This window comes from Miscanthus floridulus, chromosome 2 (genome assembly GCF_019320115.1).
Source record: "Miscanthus floridulus cultivar M001 chromosome 2, ASM1932011v1, whole genome shotgun sequence".
Taxonomy (NCBI): domain Eukaryota; kingdom Viridiplantae; phylum Streptophyta; class Magnoliopsida; order Poales; family Poaceae; genus Miscanthus; species Miscanthus floridulus.
The window spans coordinates 98083012-98105725 of NC_089581.1; the positions used below are offsets into that span (position 1 = coordinate 98083012).

Below are 22714 nucleotides of genomic sequence, written 5' to 3' on the forward strand. Positions count from 1 at the left end.
GTATGTGAGTTTCCAAATGTTTTCCCTGAAGATCTTCCTGGATTGCCACCGGACCATGAGATAGAATTCTCCATTGAGCTTGAGCCTGGTACTGCTCCTATCTACAGGCGTCCGTACCACATGGCTCCGAGAGAACTGGTAGAAATGAAGAAGCAACTGGAGGAGTTGATGGACAAGGGTTTCATCCGCCCAAGTTCTTCACCATGGGTTGTCCAGCGATTTTCGTGAAGAAGAAGGATGGTACTCTGCGGATGTGTGTGGATTACCGCCCCCTCAATGCGGTAATAGTTAAGAACAAGTATCCTTTGCCCCGCATAGATACTTTGTTTGATCAGTTAGCTGGTGCCAAGGTGTTCTCAAAGATAGATCTCCGATCGGGCTACCATCAGATCAAGATCAGGCCACAGGATATACCAAGGACAGCTTTCTCTACTAGGTATGGGTTGTATGAGTACCTAGTGATGTCTTTCGGTCTCACCAATGCCCCGGCTTTCTTCATGTACCTAATGAACTCAGTCTTCATGCTAGAGTTGGATAAGTTTGTGGTAGTGTTCATTGATGACATTTTGATCTACTCCAAGAATGATGAAGAGCATACCTGTCACCTCCGGATAGTCCTGACTCAACTTAGAGAGCACCAGCTGTATGCTAAATTCAGCAAGTGCGAGTTTTGGTTAGATCGAGTATAGTTTTTGGGACATGTGTTGACACCTGAGGGCATTTCTGTAGATCCTAGCAAGGTGCAAGATGTGTTAGATTGAAAGTCTCCTAGGTCTGTGCACCAGATCCGTTAGTTCCTTGGGCTAGCTAGATACTATCGATGTTTCATCCCCGATTTCTCCAAGATAGCCCAGCCCATGACTAAGCTGCTCCAGAAAGAAGCTAAGTTTGTTTGGGGTCCAGCTTATGAAGAAGCTTTTTAGTCCCTGAAGACTTTTCTGACCACTGCTCCTGTATTGGCTCAACCTGATATTGAGAGGCCCTTTGATGTTTACTGTGATGCCTCGAAGATGGGATTGGGGTGTGTGCTTATGCAAGAGGGGCGTGTGATAGCTTATGCTTCGCGCCAACTGAAGAAGCATGAGGTGAACTACCCTACCCATGATTTAGAGCTAGCTGCTGTAGTTCACTCTCTGAAGATTTGGAGGCATTATTTGTTGGGCAACAAAGTGCATATCTTCACTGACCACAAGAGCCTTAAGTATATTTTCACTCAGTCTGAGTTGAACATGAGGCAAAGGAGATGGTTAGAGTTGATCAAGGATTATAATTTGGAAGTCCACTATCATCCAGGAAAAGCCAATGTGGTAGCTGATGCCTTAAGTCGTAAGTCACATTAGGTTGAGGATATACCCTTATCACTTCACCACACAGAGGTGCTAGCTCAGATTGCTTTGACCTTAGAGCTGCTGGAGCAAATTATTCAGGAACAAAAGGAAGACCTCGAAGAGATTCCTCACATCAAGAAGTTGCTAGCTAAAGGACGTGGACCTCATTTTAGCATTGATGAGCTAGGAGTTGTGAGATACAAGGATAGGCTGGTGGTTCCATCCAATGAAGAGCTGAAAAGAAAGATTTTAAAAGAAGCCCATCATTCCAAGCTATCTATCCACCCTAGTAGCAATAAGATGTACCATGATCTACGCCAACTGTACTGGTGGTCTTACATGAAGCAAGATATCACACAGTTCATTGCGGAGTGACACTTGTGGTAGAGTCAAGGCAGATCATATGCGTACTCCTAGATATCTACAGCCCTTGCCCATTCCTATTTGGAAATGGGAGGATATTTCCCTGGATTTCATTGTGGGTTTACCCTGCACCTCCTCGGGCTTTGATTCTATTTGGGTCATTGTGGACCGTCTCACCAAGTCTGCCCACTTCCTTCCGGTAGACACTAGATATAATGCCAAGAAGTATGCGGAGTTATACTTTGATCGGATTGTGACCCTACATGGAGTTCCTCGCACCATCATCTCTGATAGAGGGTCAGTTTTTGTCTCTCGTTTCTGGGAGAAACTCCAGGAGTGTTTGGGTACTCGTCTTCTCAGAAGCTTAGCATACCATCCCCAGACTGATGGTCAAACTGAAAGGGTGAACCAGGTGCTCGAGGATATGCTGCGGGCTTGTACCATCTCTTTTCCTGAGAAGTGGGATCAGTGTTTGAAGCTAGCCGAATTTTCTTATAATAACAGCTATCATGAGAGTATCCGTATGGCACCATTTGAAGCTTTATATGGACAGAAGTGTAGGACACCACTAAACTGGGTTGAGGTAGGAGACCGTGGGTACTTCAGGTCGGATTTCATAAAGGAGGCTCGAGAGAAAGTAAATATAATTCGTGAACACTTGAAGTCAGCTCAGAGTCGACAGAAGGCTTACGTAGACAAACGAAGAAGACCTTTGGAATTTGCAGCTGGAGATTATGTGTATCTCAAGGTATCTCCTTTGAGAGGGGTACATCAGTTTGGTGTCCATGGCAAGTTAGCCCCTCGGTATGTGGGTCCATACAAGGTGTTGCAGTAGTGTGGTCCTATTGCTTATCGTCTCCAACTCCCTGAAATTCTCTTGGCAGTTCACAATGTATTTCACGTCTCGCAACTGAAGAAATGCCTACGAGTTCCTGAAGAATCTGTAGAAATAGAAGGACTTCTGCTCCAACCTGATCTGTCTTATGTGGAGCATCCTATAAAAATTTTGGATGAGAAGGAGAGAGTGACCAGGAACAGGGTGATAAAGTTTTACAAGGTATAATGGCAAAATCATTCTGAGGTTGAAGCCACGTGGGAACAAGAGAGTTACCTATTGAAGCATTACCCCCATCTCCTCAATGGTTCTGATAGTTAGTTGCTATGTCAAAATATATTTCCTACCTTGTTCTCACACTAGGCACATGAAATCTCGGGTCGATATTTTGTTTTAGGGGGGTAGATTTGTAACACCCTCGGTGTTATGCCTTAATCAAAATATTAAACCATGTCATGAGCATCATGTTTATGTATTATTGCATGTGGTAAATGAGAAATTAAATTTTATTGCACTAATTCTCAAATTGAGCTCTAATTTATTTTTTGTCCAAGTTGTCCTTCCAGCACGTCATCTCTCTCCATGTGAGAGCTCTTTAGCCACAAAGTCAAATGATAAATTATTGTCATTCACTAATTATTAGCATACCACTTAGCAAGATTTATATCTTCATCAATCTCGCGACGCGCCACTGTCATCTCTCGTTGTTCTAATTATCCCGCCTTTACTTCACTTGCTAACCGCCTTGCAAAATTATCAACGCACGTCGCGCTGTCGCTGCCTTAGTGTATCGCACACGCTACGCATTTATATCACTCACAAGCTCAGCCCGCTGAGCACTTCACTCGCTCACTGCTCAGCTGTTTTGCAAATGAAGGACAGACACTTTTTCCACACGTCGACACTGTAGCAGCATAGGAACACTGTTCAGAGTAGAAAACACGGTTCCTGAAATTTCGATCCTTTCTACACGCAGCACTGTAGCAGTGACGGAGCACTGTTCACCCCACGGAACACTATTCACCCATAGACAACACGGTTCCTGCTGTTTCGATCAAATCGCTGTAGCACGAAGAATCACTAAGAATCGCTGTTTTGGTACAGGAGTGTAAGCACATGCACCAGTTTTCTAGTTAAATGATCATAGATGACATATGAGCCCTGATATTGTGATCGGATCCACATCATACCTGTGAATGGTTGAAATCATTGGATCGAGTAAAGCCGTTCATGTTCTGAAAAGATCAGGATAGTTCTACGAGTTATAAAGTCTACTAGTCATAAAGCAAATTAAGTCCTCGGTTGGTCAAGGAGACAAGGACTAGGGCACTAGACTCTCTTTTCCACTGCAGGAGAAAGATAATCACTGACTTGAAGGAACCTGCACAACACGGCATTGCAGCAAAGGCTCTGTCCTAGCTTGGAGACATGGCTCATCTACTCAGCTTCACTCTCGTGGCCCATTCCCTAGTCTTGACCCAAAGACTTAGACTATACTCGTACACTATAGCTGAGCCGTGTCACACGTTTGTCAGAAGCCTAAAGGCACTGGCTCTGCTTTGACTTGTTAGGTGACGAAACACTGTTCACATTTCCACACGCATCCATTATCAGCACGGTAGCGGTACGAGCATGACTGACCGTGACCACGTGCAACGAGCCAGCTTCTCCCTCCCCGCGTCTTTTGCCTTTATAAGGACATGCCGAGCCATTGAGCTGTTTCGCTCCACTGATCATTCACTTCTCTCAAATCAAGTAACCAGCATCTCACATCCGATTCACCGCTTCGTGTTCTACCTTTTCCAAGAACACGCAAAGGTGCGAATAGATCAGTTGGTTAATCAAGCTAATTGGCCTCCTCCAATAATATCGTTTTCTTCATCTCTAGAGCTCATTTGAATTTATTTATTGATTGTGAAATAAATTTTGTTAGATTCCTAAATTCATGATCTATCTGTTAGTGTAATTAGTTCGTATAGTTCAGTGATACCTTTAGGATTACTTTATTATTTTGAAATGCTCGTTATGGTTATTTAGAGAATAAACTTTTATGATGCACGGTAGCTAGTGCACCTTGTTTTATTATATATATAGTAAATTGATATTAACAATAAGGATGCCTTTAGTTGCTAAGATAATACATGAAATATTTCATACTTGTTTAGTGGGAATAATAGGTAACTTTGCGTATTAGTCATTAGAGTTAGCTTAGTAGCTTGGTAGATGTATTCTTATTTTAAGAGTTGATCGTGACCTTCGGCGAGTAGGAGTACGACGAAGTCATCGAAGAGTACGAGGAGATCCTCGTGCAGGAGGACGTTCCGGAGCCACCCGTCACTGACTTTGCTGACACCGCGCCTGCTCAAGGCAAGCCCTGGTACATAACCCCTATTTTTAAGTGATCTGAATATATTTATATGATATGCATTTACGTTACAGGCATTTTATGAAAGCTACATGCATAAATATATCCACCATGAGTCCTACTAGTATAGGTCGAGCAGCTGCTATGCTCAGGATGTCGGTAGCATGAGTAACCTGTCGTTACTCGCAAATAGGTGTTTAAACTGTGATATCATGATGAAATAATGGAAAGGAAAATGGTGACCGAACAGGGATGTGGATTTCGTACTGGTGGGTGTGAGGGGTTGTGTCCTGCGGCCAACAGGGCATAACCCGGTTACACTTTTTCTCTGTCTGTGTCGATTAAAGACCGGTCGTTGCATATGACTCTAGGCAAGTCACAGATTATTGTCCTGAGCACATACTTGGGTATGGGCGTAGGGAAGGCTTGCTGCTCTCTTGTCGCGGATCCAGCTCTTTCTGGACCGACTGATGGGAAGAGGAGGTGGTGGAGGTCCTTGCACCGCACTGAGTCCGGGACTCAGGATGTGGGGGCTTGGAGTCCAAGTTTAGACGGGGACCTGGACACCCGGGACAGGAGAGTGGTGGGTTAGTCCTGCTTGTGCCTAGGGTACAAGCGGGGCATGTGTCTTCGGGGCACCCAGCTAGGCACATTGATTCGTGAATCGCCGGGTTATCCGGTACGGCTTGTCTGCGGTTTAGCACCGTAGTAAGAACTGAAAGTTGAAAGGAGAAGAAATGGAACTGATTGCTCAACTCTTGCTTGAAAGTAGAACAGGCTTATATAGATTGACTAGATGAAAACTTAATACGGCTGATGATAATAATGTATCAATAAGGACTCACTATTAGTATTGCTTTTTGCTAAAAGAGAACCAGCAAACCATAAAACTTAGCATATTCCTTGGAGTCGGGAAAGTATTTCCACTATCGGATAAGTCTTGCGAGTACATTGTGTACTCAGGGTTTATTTACCCCTGTTGCAGGTGACGTTTGAGGAGTTCCTTGTGTGGATGATCCATCTGGTGGGCTCAGACGGAATCCTCGTTATCTTATCGCTAGATGTTATCTTTTAATATTCCACTGTTTATTATTCCGCACTCTATATTTGGTATTGTAATAATGTACTTTTCAAGAAACTCTAATGTATGAGATAGACTTGTGTTGTAACTCGTTTTCATTATTGGATCCTTGGGAAAAATGTGGATCTTTCGGGTTCTCCCTTGGGGTGTGCTCGACGGACACCACTCGCTGTAGTTACTTTCGAGGTGCTTCGTGTCTGATGGAAGATGAGCGCCTTCGTAAGTACGCTATTTCGGGTGGTTCTGCCACAATAAGCCATGACGGTACTTATAGACAAGCAGTGGAAGTCGACCGGATCGATGCAGCCGTACTCGCTGAAGAACTCGTCGAGATCTACTCTACTCCTACTCTAAGGGGTGGCTGGAGCCGAAAAAAGTAAGTAACTTGTATTGGATTGATTGTGTGTTCTTTACAATAGCCGGGGTCCAATATTTATACCCGGAACCTACGCATGAATCCTACTTAAGCATGACTCATTACAATTTCTTGGCCTAAGAGAAAATATTCCTAATTTAAGATAACTTGGACTCTAATCTTTTCCTTTTTATAGAGTGCAACATGCTTTGACCCGGCGCCGATAGTAGCCTTTGTCGTTATCTGCTGGCGCTACTTGAAGAAAGTCAATTTCAGTGTTGCATTCGAATCAGCTGATTCCGATTTGCACGCAATTGATTCCTTGACGACATGATCTTGGGAGCTTTCGAGTTCCTACGATTCTTCTTCTAAATTTTGGTGTAAGCACTTATAATTTGAGACGGAGAGAGTATTTAATTTCATGAGTTCCAGAAAAGACGGCTGTGGAAATTGCTGATACCTTTATTGGTCACCAAAATTATATGGTTATTACATTAATTAACCTCTGGTAATTGAGATGGAAATCAGAAAGGACAACAGAATTTTTCTATTTTTTTTTTCGGGAGAGGACAACAAAGTTAGGCGGTTGAGACTGTCTTTCCAGGTTAACAAAGAGCCGGTGCATGATGCACCCTATAGCTAAACGAAAGAATTTCTCTAAGAGCATCTCCAGAAGTTTTTCTAAAATCCATTCTCTAAATCATCATTGAAAGAATCATTTGTATAAAAATAGCTTTCTATATCTTCTCACTCTTCAACAACTTTTCTTTATCTTCTGCATACTCTAGAAAGCTATTCTCACTATCTATTTTTAGCTAACGAGAAATTCGGAATAGATAATGGCTATATTTGGATGATGACCAATTAAAGAAGCTGTTGGAGGGTGTTTTTGTTCACCAAAATCTCTATTGCTAACAATTAGTAAGGATAAAAGAGTCTCTTGGAGTTGCTCTAAGGATAAGGAATAATGCTAAATTGGTTGTTACTGTAGAAGTAGATGTTAAAAGAACATCAGGCTAGTGGAGAGTGGATTACTTTATTCGTTGCTGGCCGGACCTGGGAAGACCAAGTGAATGATGATCGAAGAAATTGAAATTTAGGTTGCGTGATTGACGGATTCAATGGTAAGTATAGAAAGGAGAAAAAAAATGTACCGAATGATTTCTCTTGTTTTTTTCTTCTTCTTATACATATATAAGTAGTCAATGATGATGTGGTGACAAGGACACGGATGAACTGGTTTTGTTCATGCTGTACTTATCTGCCCGGGAAGGTGACTGGTGAATGAAACACAAGAAGCACTACACGTGAGGTTCGCGCACCGAGCCATGACGATGAACGTCGTTGCCGGCGTCCTGCTCCTCTTGCTCAGCGACCTCAACAACCCGTCCTCGGTGGCCGCCGACTTCTGCGACAACCTTAAACAGGTCGCCGCCACCCTCCCAAAGAGCACCTCCTCTTCCCCCTTGCACTTCGCCACCGCCACCTTCGGCCAAGCGCCCGACGTCGTGTACGCGCTCGCGCTCTGCCGCGGCGACGTCCTCAACGACACCGCCTGCGGCGACTGCGTCGCTAGCACGTTCGACGAGTTGACACCGCCGCTGCCGCTGCAGTGCTACTCGGCTGCCTACTACGGCGGGACCTGCAGGCTCGTCTACTCCGGCGACAACATCCTCGCGCCCTCCAATACCACGGCGGCCAACGGCGACGACACGCCGTTCACGCGATGGAACACCAACAACATCACTGCCGGCGGCGGCGACGCCGACGACACGCGCCTCGTCGTCAGCCGCGTCCACGAGCTGGTGGTGGAGACGGTGCAGCTCGCGGCCAGCACGGCGCCGAGGCGGTTCGCCACGGGCGTCGTGGACAGCGGCGCGATATTTCCCAAGGTGTACTCGCTGGCGCAGTGCACGCCGGACCTGTCCGCCGGCGACTGTCTGGCGTGTCTCCAGCGTCTCCTGGACATGGTCAACTCCACCATGGCCCTGCGCATGGGAGCACAGATCCATGTCATACGGTGTTATTTCAGGTACGAGGCGCATGCGTTCTACGACAGCACGCCCATGCTGCAGCTTGGGCCGTCGGCGCCAACGCCAGCCCCGAACCCGGTGAAACACAGGAGTAAGTTAAAGTTCCTATGCCTAATTGCCTAGATATTTATGGTTCTGATTTCTGCCTACTTAAATGTGTATATATATATATATACACACACACACAAATTTAAGTACCCATGGTCCCTTAGTTAATTATCATCATGTTATCATGTCGAGATCAGGGCGTGCGAGCAAGCTGTGGGTAATTCCAGTAGTTGTGGTTCCTCTAGCGGCAGTAGCATTTCTTTGCTTCATCTTCTACTCCCCTTGGTTCAGAAGGTACAGGAGAGGTATGGGACTTAGTTGCAGAAATTATGGTCAATCATGTTGTTTAAATTAGTTCCAGTTAATGGTATATGTTCATTTAGATACAGTAAACATGCATGAAAGAGGGATTCTCATCTGTAATTCTGTATATATGTTCAGGCAAAGCAATGAGGTTACAATCAGGATCAAGGCGTACTCAGGACTTGCATGGAGAGGAAGAACTAGTTTGGGATGGGAAGAATTCAGAGTTCTCCGTGTTCGACTTTGAACAGGTACTGGAGGCCACAGATAATTTTTCAGAAGAAAACAAACTTGGACAAGGTGGCTTTGGTGCTGTCTACAAGGTAAATTAGTTCAAGAAAGTTCAGTCATTATATGGCTGATGAAATAAGAGCCTACGTTTTTTGCTACAAACATCGCTAATACGTCTTAATGTTTTGTCCTCTTCCCAGGGTCAGTTTGCTGATGGATTGCAGATAGCAGTCAAAAGACTTGCTTCACATTCAGGGCAAGGTTTCACAGAGTTCAAAAACGAAGTCCAACTCACAGCCAAACTCCAACACAGGAATCTGGTTAGGCTCTTGGGATGCTGCTCTCAAGAAGAAGAGAAGATATTGGTCTATGAATACTTGCCAAACAAAAGCTTAGACTTCTTTATATTTGGTACGTACAGTTTCATTTCTAGTTTAATTTACACATTATGTAATGTAGTAGACTAACTAAAATTTACTCGTTGTTTGTGTCAGACAATATGGTCAAGTACACATCTTGATTATCTTTCCATATGAAGTAATACTCATTTTCAATTGATGTGCAGATGAAAATAGAAGAGCTACGCTAGATTGGTCCAAACTTCTAGTAATAATTGAAGGAATAGCACATGGACTTCTCTACCTACATAAGCACTCCCGGTTGCGTGTCATACATCGAGATCTTAAGCCAAGTAACATTCTCTTGGACAGTGAAATGAATCCTAAAATTTCAGATTTTGGGCTTGCAAAAATATTCAGCTCAAATAACACGGAACGGAACACTACACAAAGAGTGGTTGGTACATAGTAAGTTTCAAAGAAATAAAATAATTATGCACATTTATATTACGAGTCAACAAAATACAATGATTTTAACATGTATGATAAATCCATTTTTAGTGGCTATATGGCTCCGGAGTATGCTTCCGAGGGCATCTTCTCGATTAAATCAGATGTCTTCAGCTTTGGTGTTCTTGTTCTTGAGATCCTTAGTGGAAAACGGAATTCTGGCAGCGATCAATGTGGAGATTTTATCAATCTCATTGGATATGTGAGTCATAGATACAAACTTAACCATGCATTTGGTTTTGTTTATTTGCTATCAAACTTACATTTCAAATGAAATTACAAACAGGCATGGCAATTATGGGATGAGGAGAGGTGGATTGATATCGTGGATGCATCATTGGTAAACAAGAGCCAGTCCTCAGAAATGATGCGGTACATTAACATTGCTTTGTTGTGTGTACAAGAGAATGCAGCTGATCGACCAACCATGGCAGATGTGGTTTCCATGCTAAGCACTGAGACTACGACAATCCTCGCTGAACCTAAGAAGCCACCATATTTCCATGTGAGGGTTGGAAATGAGGAGGCACCCACTACTGCTACTGAGTCATGTAGTATAAATGATATGACCATATCTGTCACAACTCCTAGATAATTTTTTTGCCCTCTTGCTATCATGTGTTTTTGTATTGTCCCAATGTAGTACTAATTATACCCTTTGTTTAATGGATAAGTCTAAGTACAAAAGGCTAAACTAAGAAATTACTCACTACTGGAATCGCGGGATTTGTCTAATGCTGCAGGCACTAGGCAAAGGCCCAGAAACACTAGGCAAACAGTTTGTCTAGTGTCACACTAGGCAAACAAGGGTCGGCAGAGGCGGACTAGACAAAGAGCACTTTGCCGAGTGTTAAACCTCGGACACTCGGCAAAGTATTTGCCTAGTGTCAAGGACACCACTCGGCAAAAGTATTCCACTGACGGTGAAAATCGTAACGGACGTTTTGCCTAGTGTCGGAGGTCTGACACTCGGCAAAGTATGCAAGGTTTGTCTAGTGCCAGGCGTCCGACACTAGGCAAATATGTCAAGCTTTGCCTAGTGTCAGGCCGCCTACACGCAAATATGCCAAGCTCTGCCTAGTGTCAGGCCTCCGACACTAGGCAAACTGCCTACTTTGCCTAGTGTCAGTTTTCTGACACTAGGCAAAGCCTGTTCCCAGGTGTGCCACGTGTGGCCCCTTTGTCTAGTGTCAGACCCCTGACACTAGACAAAGTAACCAGAAGATGATTTTTTTTTATTATTCCATTTGCGACACAAATATAAATCATATTCAAATACCACAAATATATCACATGAATCATAAATAAGAACCACATGTTCACATATATCACATGTTCATACCAAAAGTCCAAATGTGCCACAAGTTCACAAGTTCATAAGTGCACAACCAAATTTCTTAACAAAGTTCACAACAAGCTGATCACAACGATTGTCAAGGGTGAAGAGGCCCGTGGTTTGATGCTCCAGGCGACCCTTCCACTTGATTCGGCTCAAGCTGTGGTGCCGGCGACGCTCCAATCTATGAAGCCGGTGACCCTTCCACTTGATTTGGCTCAAGCTGTGGTGCCAGCGACGCTCCAATCTGTGAAGCCGGCGACCCTCCAATTTGATTCGATGCCACGCCCGATTGATGCTGAAAAAAATGAAAAGGATACCGTCAATAAAAAAATTCGGCAGAACCTCCCCTGCACGGAGAGGTTTCCAAACCCTGCAAGAAAACAAACGGCACGATGACCGTCAAGAACATACATATCAATACACCGCCACCAACACCACCACCACCCGAACACCACAACTGCCACCACCACACCACAACAACAACCGCCGTCACCACCAACACCATATTGTATGTTTGAGATTGCATATTTTTTCTAGTGTGCCCTATGTCAGGTTGGAACATAATAAGTAATATATTGGTACTCACAGGAGTAGCTGCTTGAGGAAGTGGCAAGACTAGGCTAGCAGGCATGGTCCGCCCCATAGCGGCGCCAAGAGTGGACACGAGCCCCACCAGCTCCTCTATCCTCTGTCGTTGGGCCTCCCGCTCTTCCACCACCCTCGCTTCCATCTCCTCGCGAAGCCTCCTTTCTTCTAGCAGTTGGGCCTACAACATTTGACCCCCAATGTTAAAGTAAGGCAAAGGTATGTAAAAATCAATAAGCAACGAATAAAACAGAAATTACCTGGAGTTCGTTGACAAGGTGCGAAGCAGTGGTTGGCCATGGACATATGGCCAGGCTTGCGCTCGTGCTCCGTGCTCGCATCTGGGAGAGGGTGGGAGTAGAGGACGTGTCGATGACACCATCACCCATCCAATACCGCTCATGCTTCTTGCCACCTCCCACCCTCATGACAATCTCTCCGTCAAAGTCATGGGCGCTCGGATCGTACTCTGGCCCATGGACCGCCCTTGCCATCTCAGTATACTGACTGAGACGGCTATGGACGGTCATGTTGCTGTATGCCAAAGGAGGGTCATCCGGGTTGTAGGAGATGTCGGATTTCGCCTTGCCCTTGTGGGCCATGGCATATGCCATGAACTGGGTAACCGGCTGCCCACCATGCGATGATGACTGCGAGAAAAACAGCAAGATGATTAGAAATCATGCAACATACAATGTTATAATAAAAAAATGGATTCTCGTACCCAAGTTTGCGCGTATCTGTTGAGGCTATGGTTGCCTTGATGGTGTGGTACACCTATCATCTGCAAACGGCGCTCCCGACAAGCTTTGTGCTGGGCAATCCATTCGGGGTCCAACCACTTGTCCACCATCATCTCCCAGCATCGGGGATCCCCGGAGCACCAGCACGGAACCACCTACAAGCCATGAAGTATATGACATATAAGAAGTTAAATTAAAGCTATTAGCACTACATTATTAATGTTCGAATACATTTACCTTCATGAACTCTTCCTTGGTCAGTGCCATATCTCTTGCTTCTTTCTTCGTGACCTTCGTTGCAAGGTAGGACCCGTGGTATGTTATGATGGCCTGGACGCGTGCCTCGTAATGCAGCTGCTTCATGAGTCTTTTACATGCTTTGATTAGCACCACATCCGCCGTGTCCTCAAAGCCTTCCTGAAGTCTGAAGAAATCCTGCATATACACACGAAGTATTCATTCATTATTTCAAAAAATGTCCAATGAATACGATGTATTGAACAATGTAGTGCGAGGAAGACTTACCCATAGCTCAGCCTTCACCCGCTCCGCCTTATTGGGGAATGTCCTGCCAAGCAGATCTGTAGCATCGGGGGTGTTGGCATAGTGGGCAAACATGTAGGGCGGCTCCTCTCTCCCAGTGAAATAGACCAAGCCAGGGAAGTGTTCCTTGACCAGAAGGCCAAGGATGCCACTGACCTTGCGTGTGTGACATCCTGTAGACTCTATAACCGTCTAGCCCCTACACAAGTTATTAAGAATAATAGTTAGCTTCTAGTGTGATTTTTGAACATATCATTCGAAGTAGTGAAAACATATTAATTTACTTACGTTTCTCCGTCGGGTGCAATCTTTGGGCGTCTGTAAGAAGGTATCGGCCACGTAGGGAGGCTCGCAGGACCTAGCAAGTACACACTCGGCGTACCAGAGGAAGCCGAACCGCTGCTGCCTCCTCCTCCTCCCCATCCTTGTCCTCCTCCTGCTCGTCCTCCACCCTCTCGTCCTCCACCCGCTCCTCCTCCTCCACCTGCTCATCCTCCTCCTGTGGCAGCGGCAACTGCTCCTCCTATGACCGCCTCCTGCGACCGGTGCTGCTCCTCCTCCTCCTCCTCTGTGACGGCATCGATAGGTCCTCATCTGTAGTGGTGTCTACCGGGCGTGTTCTTTGGTAGATCGAGCTAACCCTCCTATTTTGACGCCCGCCCGCCATCTTTGATCAATCACCTGCAATCAAAAACAAAAAACAATGTTGTATTAGAAATAACATAATTACATAAAGGCAAAAGGAACAAACTAAAATTACAAAATAACATATTATTACATGTATTAAAAATAATATTCATGATCGGGATTAGCTGGATCATAAGTCTCATCATCACTATCAATCATGTCGAAATACTCGACACTATCCGAAGGGGGGATGTTGTCAACATTATCTTGGCCTAACTATAATCGGTCAAGCATTTGTAAGTCCTTCTTATTTAGCACCTCATCTCTAGCGTTGCCTGCATCAACCCATTCATTGTCTACTTCCATTCCAATCGCTTCGGTTAAGTCTATCTCAAACCTTCCTTCCAACCCCTCTTCTTGGAAGAATTCTCCATCATATGTGTTTGGGTTAAATGTATAATCTTCATCGTTTGGCAAAGGTAGTTTACCGTGTGGCGATACCTTGTGCACAATATCCCAACCATTAAGATTCTCTTTGTCTTGGCATGCGTATGGGAGATAATAAACCTATGTGGCCTGTTGGGCCACAACATAGACATTGTCTCCTGGTAAGATGGAATCTTGTCGAATTTCAACTACCCCAAGACTAGCCCAAGTCCGTCTCGTTACTATAGGATCAAACCAATGGCATTTGAATATAACAGGATTAAGAGGCCTGCAACCATGAAAGCTGAGTTCATATATTTCTTCAAGTCTTCCATAATACTCGACCCTATCTTGGTCGGCCGTAAAAACTCCAGTACTTGTGGTTTTTTGATTGGGCTGACTCTGCTCGTAGCTTGATGTGCGAAAGCGATATCCATTCACGTCATAACTGGTAAATGACTTCACCTTATAAGCAAAGCCATTGGCAACCTATCTCAACTCGGCCGTCATGGACGCATCGGTTTGGCCCTGCAAGCTCGAGCAAGATAGATTGTTTTATATTTCACATGTACAAGCAACTTAGAATGTGAAAGTACAAGATAAATTGGATGGTACCTTCTTTTTGAACCAAGAAATGAAGTCAGGGCTCCCATTTCTAGCACCCTGTCTAAGAAGGGTATCCCATTCCGGAGGGGTAGGTTCCCTTTGTCGATGCTAGGTTTGACGATGAAATTCCCTATAGCAACGAGACAAAAAGGGGTTGGCCAATGAGTGATGACGTTATGAATCAAGTTCGTTGAGAACTTACCCCAAGTATGGCTCAACTTCGTCAAGGTTGATCAACACATACAGCATGATACTACACCACTCTTCAGGTTGCAACACTTTGGTGGTCGATGCACTTGCGCTTCCGAGTTGCCCTCGAAAAAGGCTGAGGTTCGATTCATTTTCCCCAGCATTGTAACGAGGGGGAGGATTATGGATGCTAGGAAGGTTTTCAGCGTAGTATGTTGTTGTGAAGTTTGACACCTCCTCCAGAATGGATGCCTCTGCAATGGAAGCCTCAATTCTGGCTTTATTTCTACATTTTTTTCAAAGAACCTTTAGACATCTCTTGATTGGATAGCACCAATGGAACTGCACAGGCCTTGTCATTCGTGCCTCATTCGAGAGGTGCAAAATCAAATGCTGCATCGGCAAGAAGAAGCTGGGGGGAAAGATCTTCTCCAACCTACAGAGTAACAAAGGTGCCGCTCTCTCCAAGTCATCAATCACGGTTCGAGATAACTCCTTGGCACACAGTTGGCGGAAGAAATAGCTCAACTCTGCCAACACTAGCCAGACATTCTCAGGGACAAAGCCTCGAACCATAGCTGGAAGAAGCCTCTCAATCCATATGTGGTAGTCATGACTCTTCATCCCTAGGACTCGCAGAGTAGATAAGTTCACTCCCCTCCTCAGATTCGCTGCAATCTATCAGGGAACATTAACCTCTGGATCCATTCAAGTACTTTTCTCCTTTGGTCTCTGCTCAAGATGAAATTGGCCTTAGGCCTTATCCATTTCTTGCCGCCTCTAGGAGGACGCATATGTTGATTTGGTCTATCACATAATGCTGCCAGGTCGACTCTAGCCTTAGGGTTGTCTTTGGACTTATCAGGAATGTCCATGAGTGTAGCCCAAAGTGCCTCGGCGACATTCTTTTTAGTGTGCATTACATCAATGGTATGTGGCAAGAGAAGATCATTAAAATAGGGGAGCCTCGTCAAGCCCGACTTATGTGTCCACATATGTTGCTCACCATATCCCACAAAACCACCTCCTTCGTTGGCCACGAGAGCATCTATCTGAGCATGAACCTCGGCACTAGTCATCATGTGTGGTGGAGGATTTGTCTCTACGACACCTTTTGTGAAGTTCTTTATGTCTTGTCTAAAAGGATGGTCCATAGGGAGGAATTGACGATGTTTGTCGAATGACAAATACTTGCCACCCTTCTGCAACCAAATGAACCTCAGAGCTACCTTGCATACTGGGCATGGGAACTTCCCATGAATGCACCACGCGCTGAATATCCCATATGCCAAGAAGTCATGCATGGAGTACTAGTACCAAACACGCATTTTGAAGTTTCTCTTTGTAGCCCAATCGTATGTCCATACCCCGTCCTCCCAAGCAAGGATCAATTCATCAATAAGAGGCTCCATGTACACACCCATGTTATTCCCCGGATGTCCAGGAATTATCAATGACAAAAAGATGTTCTATCATTGAAGGAGGACGCCGGGGGGGGGGGAGATTGAGGGGGATAACGAAGATGGGCCAACAAGTGTACGGAGCAGACATCTGACCATAAGGATTGAACCCATCTGTTGCCAGCGCAACACGTACATTACGAGCCTCTTCAGCTTTGTCATTATGAATGTGATCAAAGTGGGTCCATGATTTACCATCGGAGGGATGTACCATCTTGTCTGGATTGTATCGTTTGACCTCTTTGTGCCATCTCATCTGTTTCGCGGATTCCTCGGTCATATATAGATGTTGCATCCTCGGTAAGAACGGAAGGTACCGAAGGACTTTCAATGGGATAGAAAGCTGCCTCTTCTGGCCATCACCAGAGTCAACCTCAAGGTACCTAGAGGATTCACACTTTGGACAGTATTTTGCATCCTTGTGATCTTTCCTAAATAGGACACACCCCTTCGGACAAGCATCTATCTGGTCATACGACATTTTAAGCGCACGAAGCACTTTTTGAGACTCGTACATGCTCTTTGGTAGAATGTGGCCCTCAGGAAGTAGGCTGCCAATGAGGGCCAACATACCATTGTAGGCTTCTCGACCCAGGCTAAACTAGGACTTGAACCCCATTACACGTCCAATGGCATCTAGTTGAGAAACCATTGTCCTATCATGCAGGGGTTTCTGTGCTGACTCCATCATGTCGTAGAATGCCTTTGTTGTTGCATCCATCTCCTCCAACCTACGTCCTTCAACATACTGTGCTTCGTGAAAGTTATCTAACATGTCCGCTACCCCGGCATCAGCATCAAAACCCTCCAGACATGGTCTCACTACCTCCTCTCTCATACGATGACCTTCACCATGGTGGACCCACCGGGTATAGTTTGGCGTGAACCCATTATTCACTAGATGTTTACCCACATTCACCTTGTTTTGCCTTTTTCTGTTTGCACATTTGCTGCAGGGACACAAAGCTTTAATAGGTCTGCCACCAGCCTCGCCAAAAGCTGACTCCAAGAACTCATCCGTTTTGCACATCCATTCTTTGGTGAAATCAACCTTGCTTCTATGGCCCGTGTACATCCACTCACGGTCATCCATCCTCTAACATATGTATCAGCGAGTAATATAAGCATCAATTGCATCTACACAGTGTTCCTACCATCTAATAGGTGAGGATAGGTCCTAATCCCACCCGCAGATGCGTAGATGAGATTAGTTTTCATGATCTACTCCTATCTAAGAATGAATTTCAGCAGCACCTATCCGTTGTTCTCCAAATACATGTCCTGACAAGGAGAGTGTATCCGGAGAACAACAGGGAGGTGATACCAAAACTCTATCTCAGATAGGAGCAGACCATGAAAACTAATCCATCTATGCAACCGTGGGCTGTCCAAAAAAACATGGACAATTCAAAACACATACGGTTATCAATATGCAAAGATTTACATACCTCCAACCGTATGTATTTCGAACAGGAGACGCCTAACTGGGCTTCGCCACCTACAACCATGATACGGAAAGAGGGGTTATACCTAAGGTGGCGGTGGAGTCAGGCTAGCGGGGCCGTGGAGGGTCGGTGCAGTGGCGAGGCAACGCGGTGCAGGCAGACTGACACCGGTGAGGAAGACAATCGGGGTCACCTCTGCTCCTTTCTCACCTTCTTTTTCCTGCAAAATAAAAACAAAATGAATTAAGACGTCTAAAAATTTCGGCAGCACCTCCCCTGTACGGTGAGATTCTCAAAACCTGCAATGAACCAACGGCACGATGGCCGCTAAACACATATATATCAAGGGAAGCAATTACATCTACTTACACAACAACAACTAGTACTAACACAATCACCGCCAACATCATCATTTATCCATCCTATGCATATTTGTACCACTACTTCTCGTACACCATGTATCGAATACAAAAGTGGTCGACGAACCTCATGCGTGCTAGTCGTCGATCAAAGAGACGGCGCGGTGTCGGATGGGGCTGTAGGCCGGCAGGAGGCGCACCAGAACAAGGCGCTGGCTTATGGGCGGGCACCAGAGCAAGACGTCGGTGGATGGAATGTCAAGCAGGGCACCGGCGGACGGGAGCAGATCGATGGGCTTCCTCTTCTCTCCACTTTCCTCCTCTCTCTATTCCCTCCTCCTCCCTCTCTACTGCTGCTCACCTTCTCCCTGGGGCCAGCCAGGGGACAGCGCTGGGGGCCGGCCAGGGGCCGCCCGGCGGCCGTGCCTTTCCTTGGCGAGCGGGGCCGGGCTGGGGGCCGCGGCACCTTGCTGCCGGACCGGCTACGCGGGGGGCCCCGGGACGGCGCAGGGGCCTTGCGCAGGGGCCTAGCCATGGGCCGCCCGGCGGCCAAAGCCTTTCCACCGAGCAGGCTGGGCTGGGGGCGCCGGCGGCTGCGCGGCAGCGCCCTGGCGGACCGGCCGGGCGAGGCCCCCCACGCGCGGAGGACAGCAATGGAGGGTGGGCGCGGCGGCCGGAATGGAGGGCGGGCGGGGCGCCCTAGCTGCTGGGTAGGCGACGGGCGAACGCTGGCGGCGGGCGGGCGGCTTCCGGCAGCGCAGGCAGGCGGCTTCCGGCGGCGGGCGGGCGGGCGAAATTTTTTTCGCTGAAAGAGCTCGCGTGCTCTGGGCCTGGGGTTTGGGTTCGGGTGAAAGGATAAGTTAAGTGTTGAATATCCTGCTTTGCCTAGTGTCCAGGATCTAACACTAGGCAAAAAAAAATTTCAACTGCAAAATTTATTTGTAAAAATAGAGTAAATACCTGGCACACCTCACTGCTGGGTTTCTTCGAAGTGTCTCCGGTAGTACCGGTTGTAAGTACCGGTACTTCCGGTCTTCACAAAACAGTGGAAAAATGACCTAGCGGTACTACCGCTGTTTGACCGGTAGTACCGGTATGACCGGTAGTACCGGTATGACCGGTAGTACCGGCTGACATCCGATAGTTCGTACGCAGTGTTTTTGCTCAAAACTGACCTACCGGTAGTACCGGTCGTCTACCGGTAGTACCGGCCTGACCGGTAGTACCGGCTGTACATCGGTACTACAGGTCTTCACAACTGAGACAGTTTTTGACTTACCGGTAGTACCGGTACTCTACCGGTAGTACCAGCCTAAACGGTAGTACCGGAAGTTCATCGGTACTACAGGTCTTCACAGTTGTGCTGGTTTTTGGCCTAGCGGTAGTACCGGTCTTCTACCGATAGTACCGACCAGGTCAAGTAGTACCGGTCTTATACTGATTTGCCTAATGTCCTAGATCTAACACTGGGCAAATATGAATGTTTTTGAACTATGATTTTTTTTTAAAAATAAAAAAAAACACTCAAACAATATAAACTGAAAATTAACTTTGCCGAGTGTCGATAACCCAACACTAAGCAAACACTATAAAAAATAAGTTTGCCTAGTGTCTTCCATGAGACACTAGGCAAAGAGACCAGTTTGCCTAGTGTCTAGCTGGCACACTAGGCAAACTTATTTATTTTTTTTTAATTTTGGTCTTCAAACTTTTTATCAAGCCTCCCTACATAAAATGAGACTACATGTTGAAAGTTGGCACAATTTTATGAAATTTTGCTATATTTCTTTAGTTTATTTAATTTCTTTGAATTTTTTCGACAAATGCAAATTTGAACTGCAAGTGTGTCGAATAATGGCAATTCATGAATGCAAAAATGATATTCATGTTAGTAAGTGTTAGTTGAGGCCGTATCCAGAAACAAACCAAAAATTTCACACATCTTCACGTCGAGACATGACCACGAACTTGCGAGTAAATAGTTTTTAAATTCTATTAAATGAAAACGGAGTCTGAAATTCATGAAACTTGTCGACAAGTCAAGATATCGCATGTGGGTGCCATGATAAAAATTTAAAAAGATTTCGAGCACATCGTCACGTATGATGCTTAGAAACCTCGATGTTAGGGTTTCTAAGCATCATACGTGACGATGTGCTCGAAATCTTTTTAAATTTTTATCATGGCACCCGCATGCGATATCTTGACTTGTCGACAAGTTTCATGAATTTCAGACTCCGTTTTCATTTAATAGAATGTGGAGATGTTAGGGTTTCTAAGCATCATACGTGATGATGTGCTTGAAATCTTTTTAAATTTTTATCATGGCACCCGCATGCGATATCTTGACTTGTCGACAAGTTTCATGAATTTCAGACTCCGTTTTCATTTAATAGAATTTAAAAACTATTTGCTTGCAAGTTCGTGGTCATGTCTCGACGTGAAGATTTGTGAAATTTTTTGTCTGTTTCTGGATACGGCCTCAACTAACACTTACTAACATGAATATCATTTTTGCATTCATGAATTGCCATTATTCGTCACACTTGCAGTTCAAATTTGCATTTGTCGAAAAAATTCAAAGAAATTAAATAAACTAAAGAAATATAGCAAAATTTCATAAAATTGTGCCAACTTTCAACATGTTGGTCAAGGTATAGTAGAAAAGCTACAGAAAAAAAATTGGAAGCTAAAATAAAAAAAATAAAAAATATTTTGCCTAGTGTCTCTGTAAGACAGTAGGCAAACCGGCCAGTTTGCCTAGTGTCGTCCGGAGACACTAGGCAAAGTTCTAATTTTGCCGAGTGTTAACGGAAGACACTCGGCAAAATGGTAACGGCGGTTGCCCTCCGGCAGCCTTTGCCGAGTGTGATGGTATGCCTAGTATTGACACTAGGCAAAATGGTCATTTACCGAGTGGATTTTTCTTTGCCTAGTGTCGACACTCGATAAATCGTTATTTTGCCTAGTGCCTTTATTTTGCCGAGTGCTCCGGGGTCTAACACTCGGCAAACAAGCTCTTTGCCTAGTGTCCGACGATTGGCACTAGGCAAACTATTAAACACTAGGTAAATCTCGGTTTTCCAGTAGTGACTCCCTCCGTTTCAAATTATAAGTCGCTTTGACTTTTTAGGTACATCTATTTTGCGATGCATCTAGATAAATAATATGTCTAGATACATAGCAAAATAGATGAACCAAAAAAGTCAAAATGACCTATAATTTGGAACAGAGGGAGTATCAACTAATGATTTTTAATAATGACACTCATAAGAGTGCCTGATGTATGAAATTTATCGAAACAAACAATAACTAGTACAAAAGAAAAGACTTCAGCGACACCAGGAAACCAAACCCAGATGAAAAAACAACCCACAAGAAACAAATTTTTTTGAAGGGGAGAAGCGGCATCGGGGAGCATTAGCGGAGCCAAGATGAGCACCTCGGGGGGGGGGGGGGGGGGCTAATCAATAGAGATTTAGAACAAATGTCGAAGATTAATGGTGAAATTACGTTTTTTCTACAGTAAATATAAAGGAAAATCACTCTCACGCCCCCCCCTTGGATCCGCCACTGTCGGGGAGGAGGCCCTAGGCCATGCTCTAGAGTCTAGAGATAGAAGTGCCTCTGTAAATTTTGTTTGACCGTCTGTGAAAATGAGCATTGTATTAGCATGATTGCAATTAAAGAAGAGGTGTTTGATTGCCTTATTACAATCATAAAAACCAATATTTTTTTTATTACCACTTGAATTTCTTTTAGCTAGATTACCAAAGAGAATTTTCAGGGAGTTTTGGTTTCCAAATAATGTTATTCGGGAACGAAATGTTCATGCCTTGGTTCATCGAATATTAATACATGGAGCAAATAGAAAATCGTCCATGTTTATATAGATCCCAAATGAAAGTGCCCTTCTCATTTCTTTTTTGATAAATGGAGCTTTTATTAAATTGTCAAAGCATTGCGTCAAGATGAAATTAAAGTGTCCTCATATATTAGGTGAATATTGGAAAGCTTAGCTACTAGGTTATGTCAAGCAATTAACTAGTCCTAAACTGAATATTCAATGGCACCTGATTCAAGACAATTTTGTTCTCTTGGCCACTCTGATTTCATCAAAATTCATTGATGAACTAATGATGCACCACCTCATCTAGTTTGTGGTGGTTCTTCAAACCCAATCTCTTACAGTTATCTGGTGCCCATGCCTTGGAAATCTAGGTTTGAGAAACAAAGGGTCTGTATATCATAATCCCGAAAATTAGGCTTCCATGTCTGTGCCGCGTTTCAGCTATGAACGTAAGCTGACCAGAGTCCACTTCTAGACTATTATTGAGTGTATCTTGGGTATCTCTCAATAGCATCATACAACCAGGATAGCAACAGCCAACAAGTTGAATGAAGCAATAATTTATCAAAGCATACGACCAAATAAAAGCGTGTTTTTATCAGGCAGATGTAAAGAGACAACGTTTACGCCAAGAGAGAGGTATTCTATATATTCTTGCCGGCCGGGACATGTAGAGAAGACCAAGTGAATTATAAGAACCTGCTGGTGATGCCGTGATTGATGGTCTCAAAATAAGGTATTAACTATCACCA

At 44.8% G+C, this 22714-nt stretch overlaps 2 protein-coding genes and 1 pseudogene across 2 annotated transcripts; 1 reads left to right on the top strand and 2 right to left on the bottom strand.

Moving 5' to 3' along the window:
* The first annotated feature begins 7347 nt into the window (after positions 1-7347).
* LOC136539246 (cysteine-rich receptor-like protein kinase 10) lies at positions 7348-10385 on the top strand. Its single transcript, XM_066531185.1, has 8 exons — positions 7348-7451; positions 7530-8451; positions 8606-8713; positions 8850-9034; positions 9143-9353; positions 9508-9748; positions 9842-9992; positions 10077-10385. The coding sequence occupies exons 2-8, from the start codon at positions 7656-7658 to the stop codon at positions 10383-10385; spliced, it is 2001 nt and encodes a 666-aa protein (XP_066387282.1). The 5' UTR covers positions 7348-7451; positions 7530-7655.
* Positions 10386-11156: 771 nt separating this feature from the next.
* LOC136536808 (uncharacterized) lies at positions 11157-13423 on the bottom strand. Its single transcript, XM_066528979.1, has 8 exons — positions 13289-13423; positions 13157-13199; positions 12983-13038; positions 12695-12892; positions 12439-12612; positions 11975-12364; positions 11510-11895; positions 11157-11424 (listed from the first exon to the last, which is right to left on the bottom strand). Exons 1-8 carry the CDS (start codon positions 13421-13423, stop codon positions 11157-11159), a joined length of 1650 nt encoding a protein of 549 aa, XP_066385076.1.
* A 250-nt stretch (positions 13424-13673) lies between these two features.
* LOC136536809 (uncharacterized) lies at positions 13674-17401 on the bottom strand (annotated as a pseudogene).
* Positions 17402-22714: the final 5313 nt, after the last annotated feature.

What these genes read in the sequence shown, in the direction of transcription:
- LOC136536808 (XM_066528979.1), bottom strand. Translation starts at nt 13,423, where the DNA reads ATGGGGAGGAGGAGGAGGCAGCAGCGGTTCGGCTTCCTCTGGTACGCC. An exon ending in ATTGCACCCGACGGAGAAAC is followed by an intron (nt 13,200 to 13,288) that starts GTAAGTAAATTA and finishes TAACTTGTGTAG; the next exon opens with GGGCTAGACGGTTATAGAGT. An exon ending in ACCTTGTCAACGAACTCCAG is followed by an intron (nt 11,896 to 11,974) that starts GTAATTTCTGTT and finishes CAAATGTTGTAG; the next exon opens with GCCCAACTGCTAGAAGAAAG.
- LOC136539246 (XM_066531185.1), top strand. Translation starts at nt 7,656, where the DNA reads ATGACGATGAACGTCGTTGCCGGCGTCCTGCTCCTCTTGCTCAGCGAC. An exon ending in GAACCCGGTGAAACACAGGA is followed by an intron (nt 8,452 to 8,605) that starts GTAAGTTAAAGT and finishes TGTCGAGATCAG; the next exon opens with GGCGTGCGAGCAAGCTGTGG. An exon ending in GTTCAGAAGGTACAGGAGAG is followed by an intron (nt 8,714 to 8,849) that starts GTATGGGACTTA and finishes ATATATGTTCAG; the next exon opens with GCAAAGCAATGAGGTTACAA.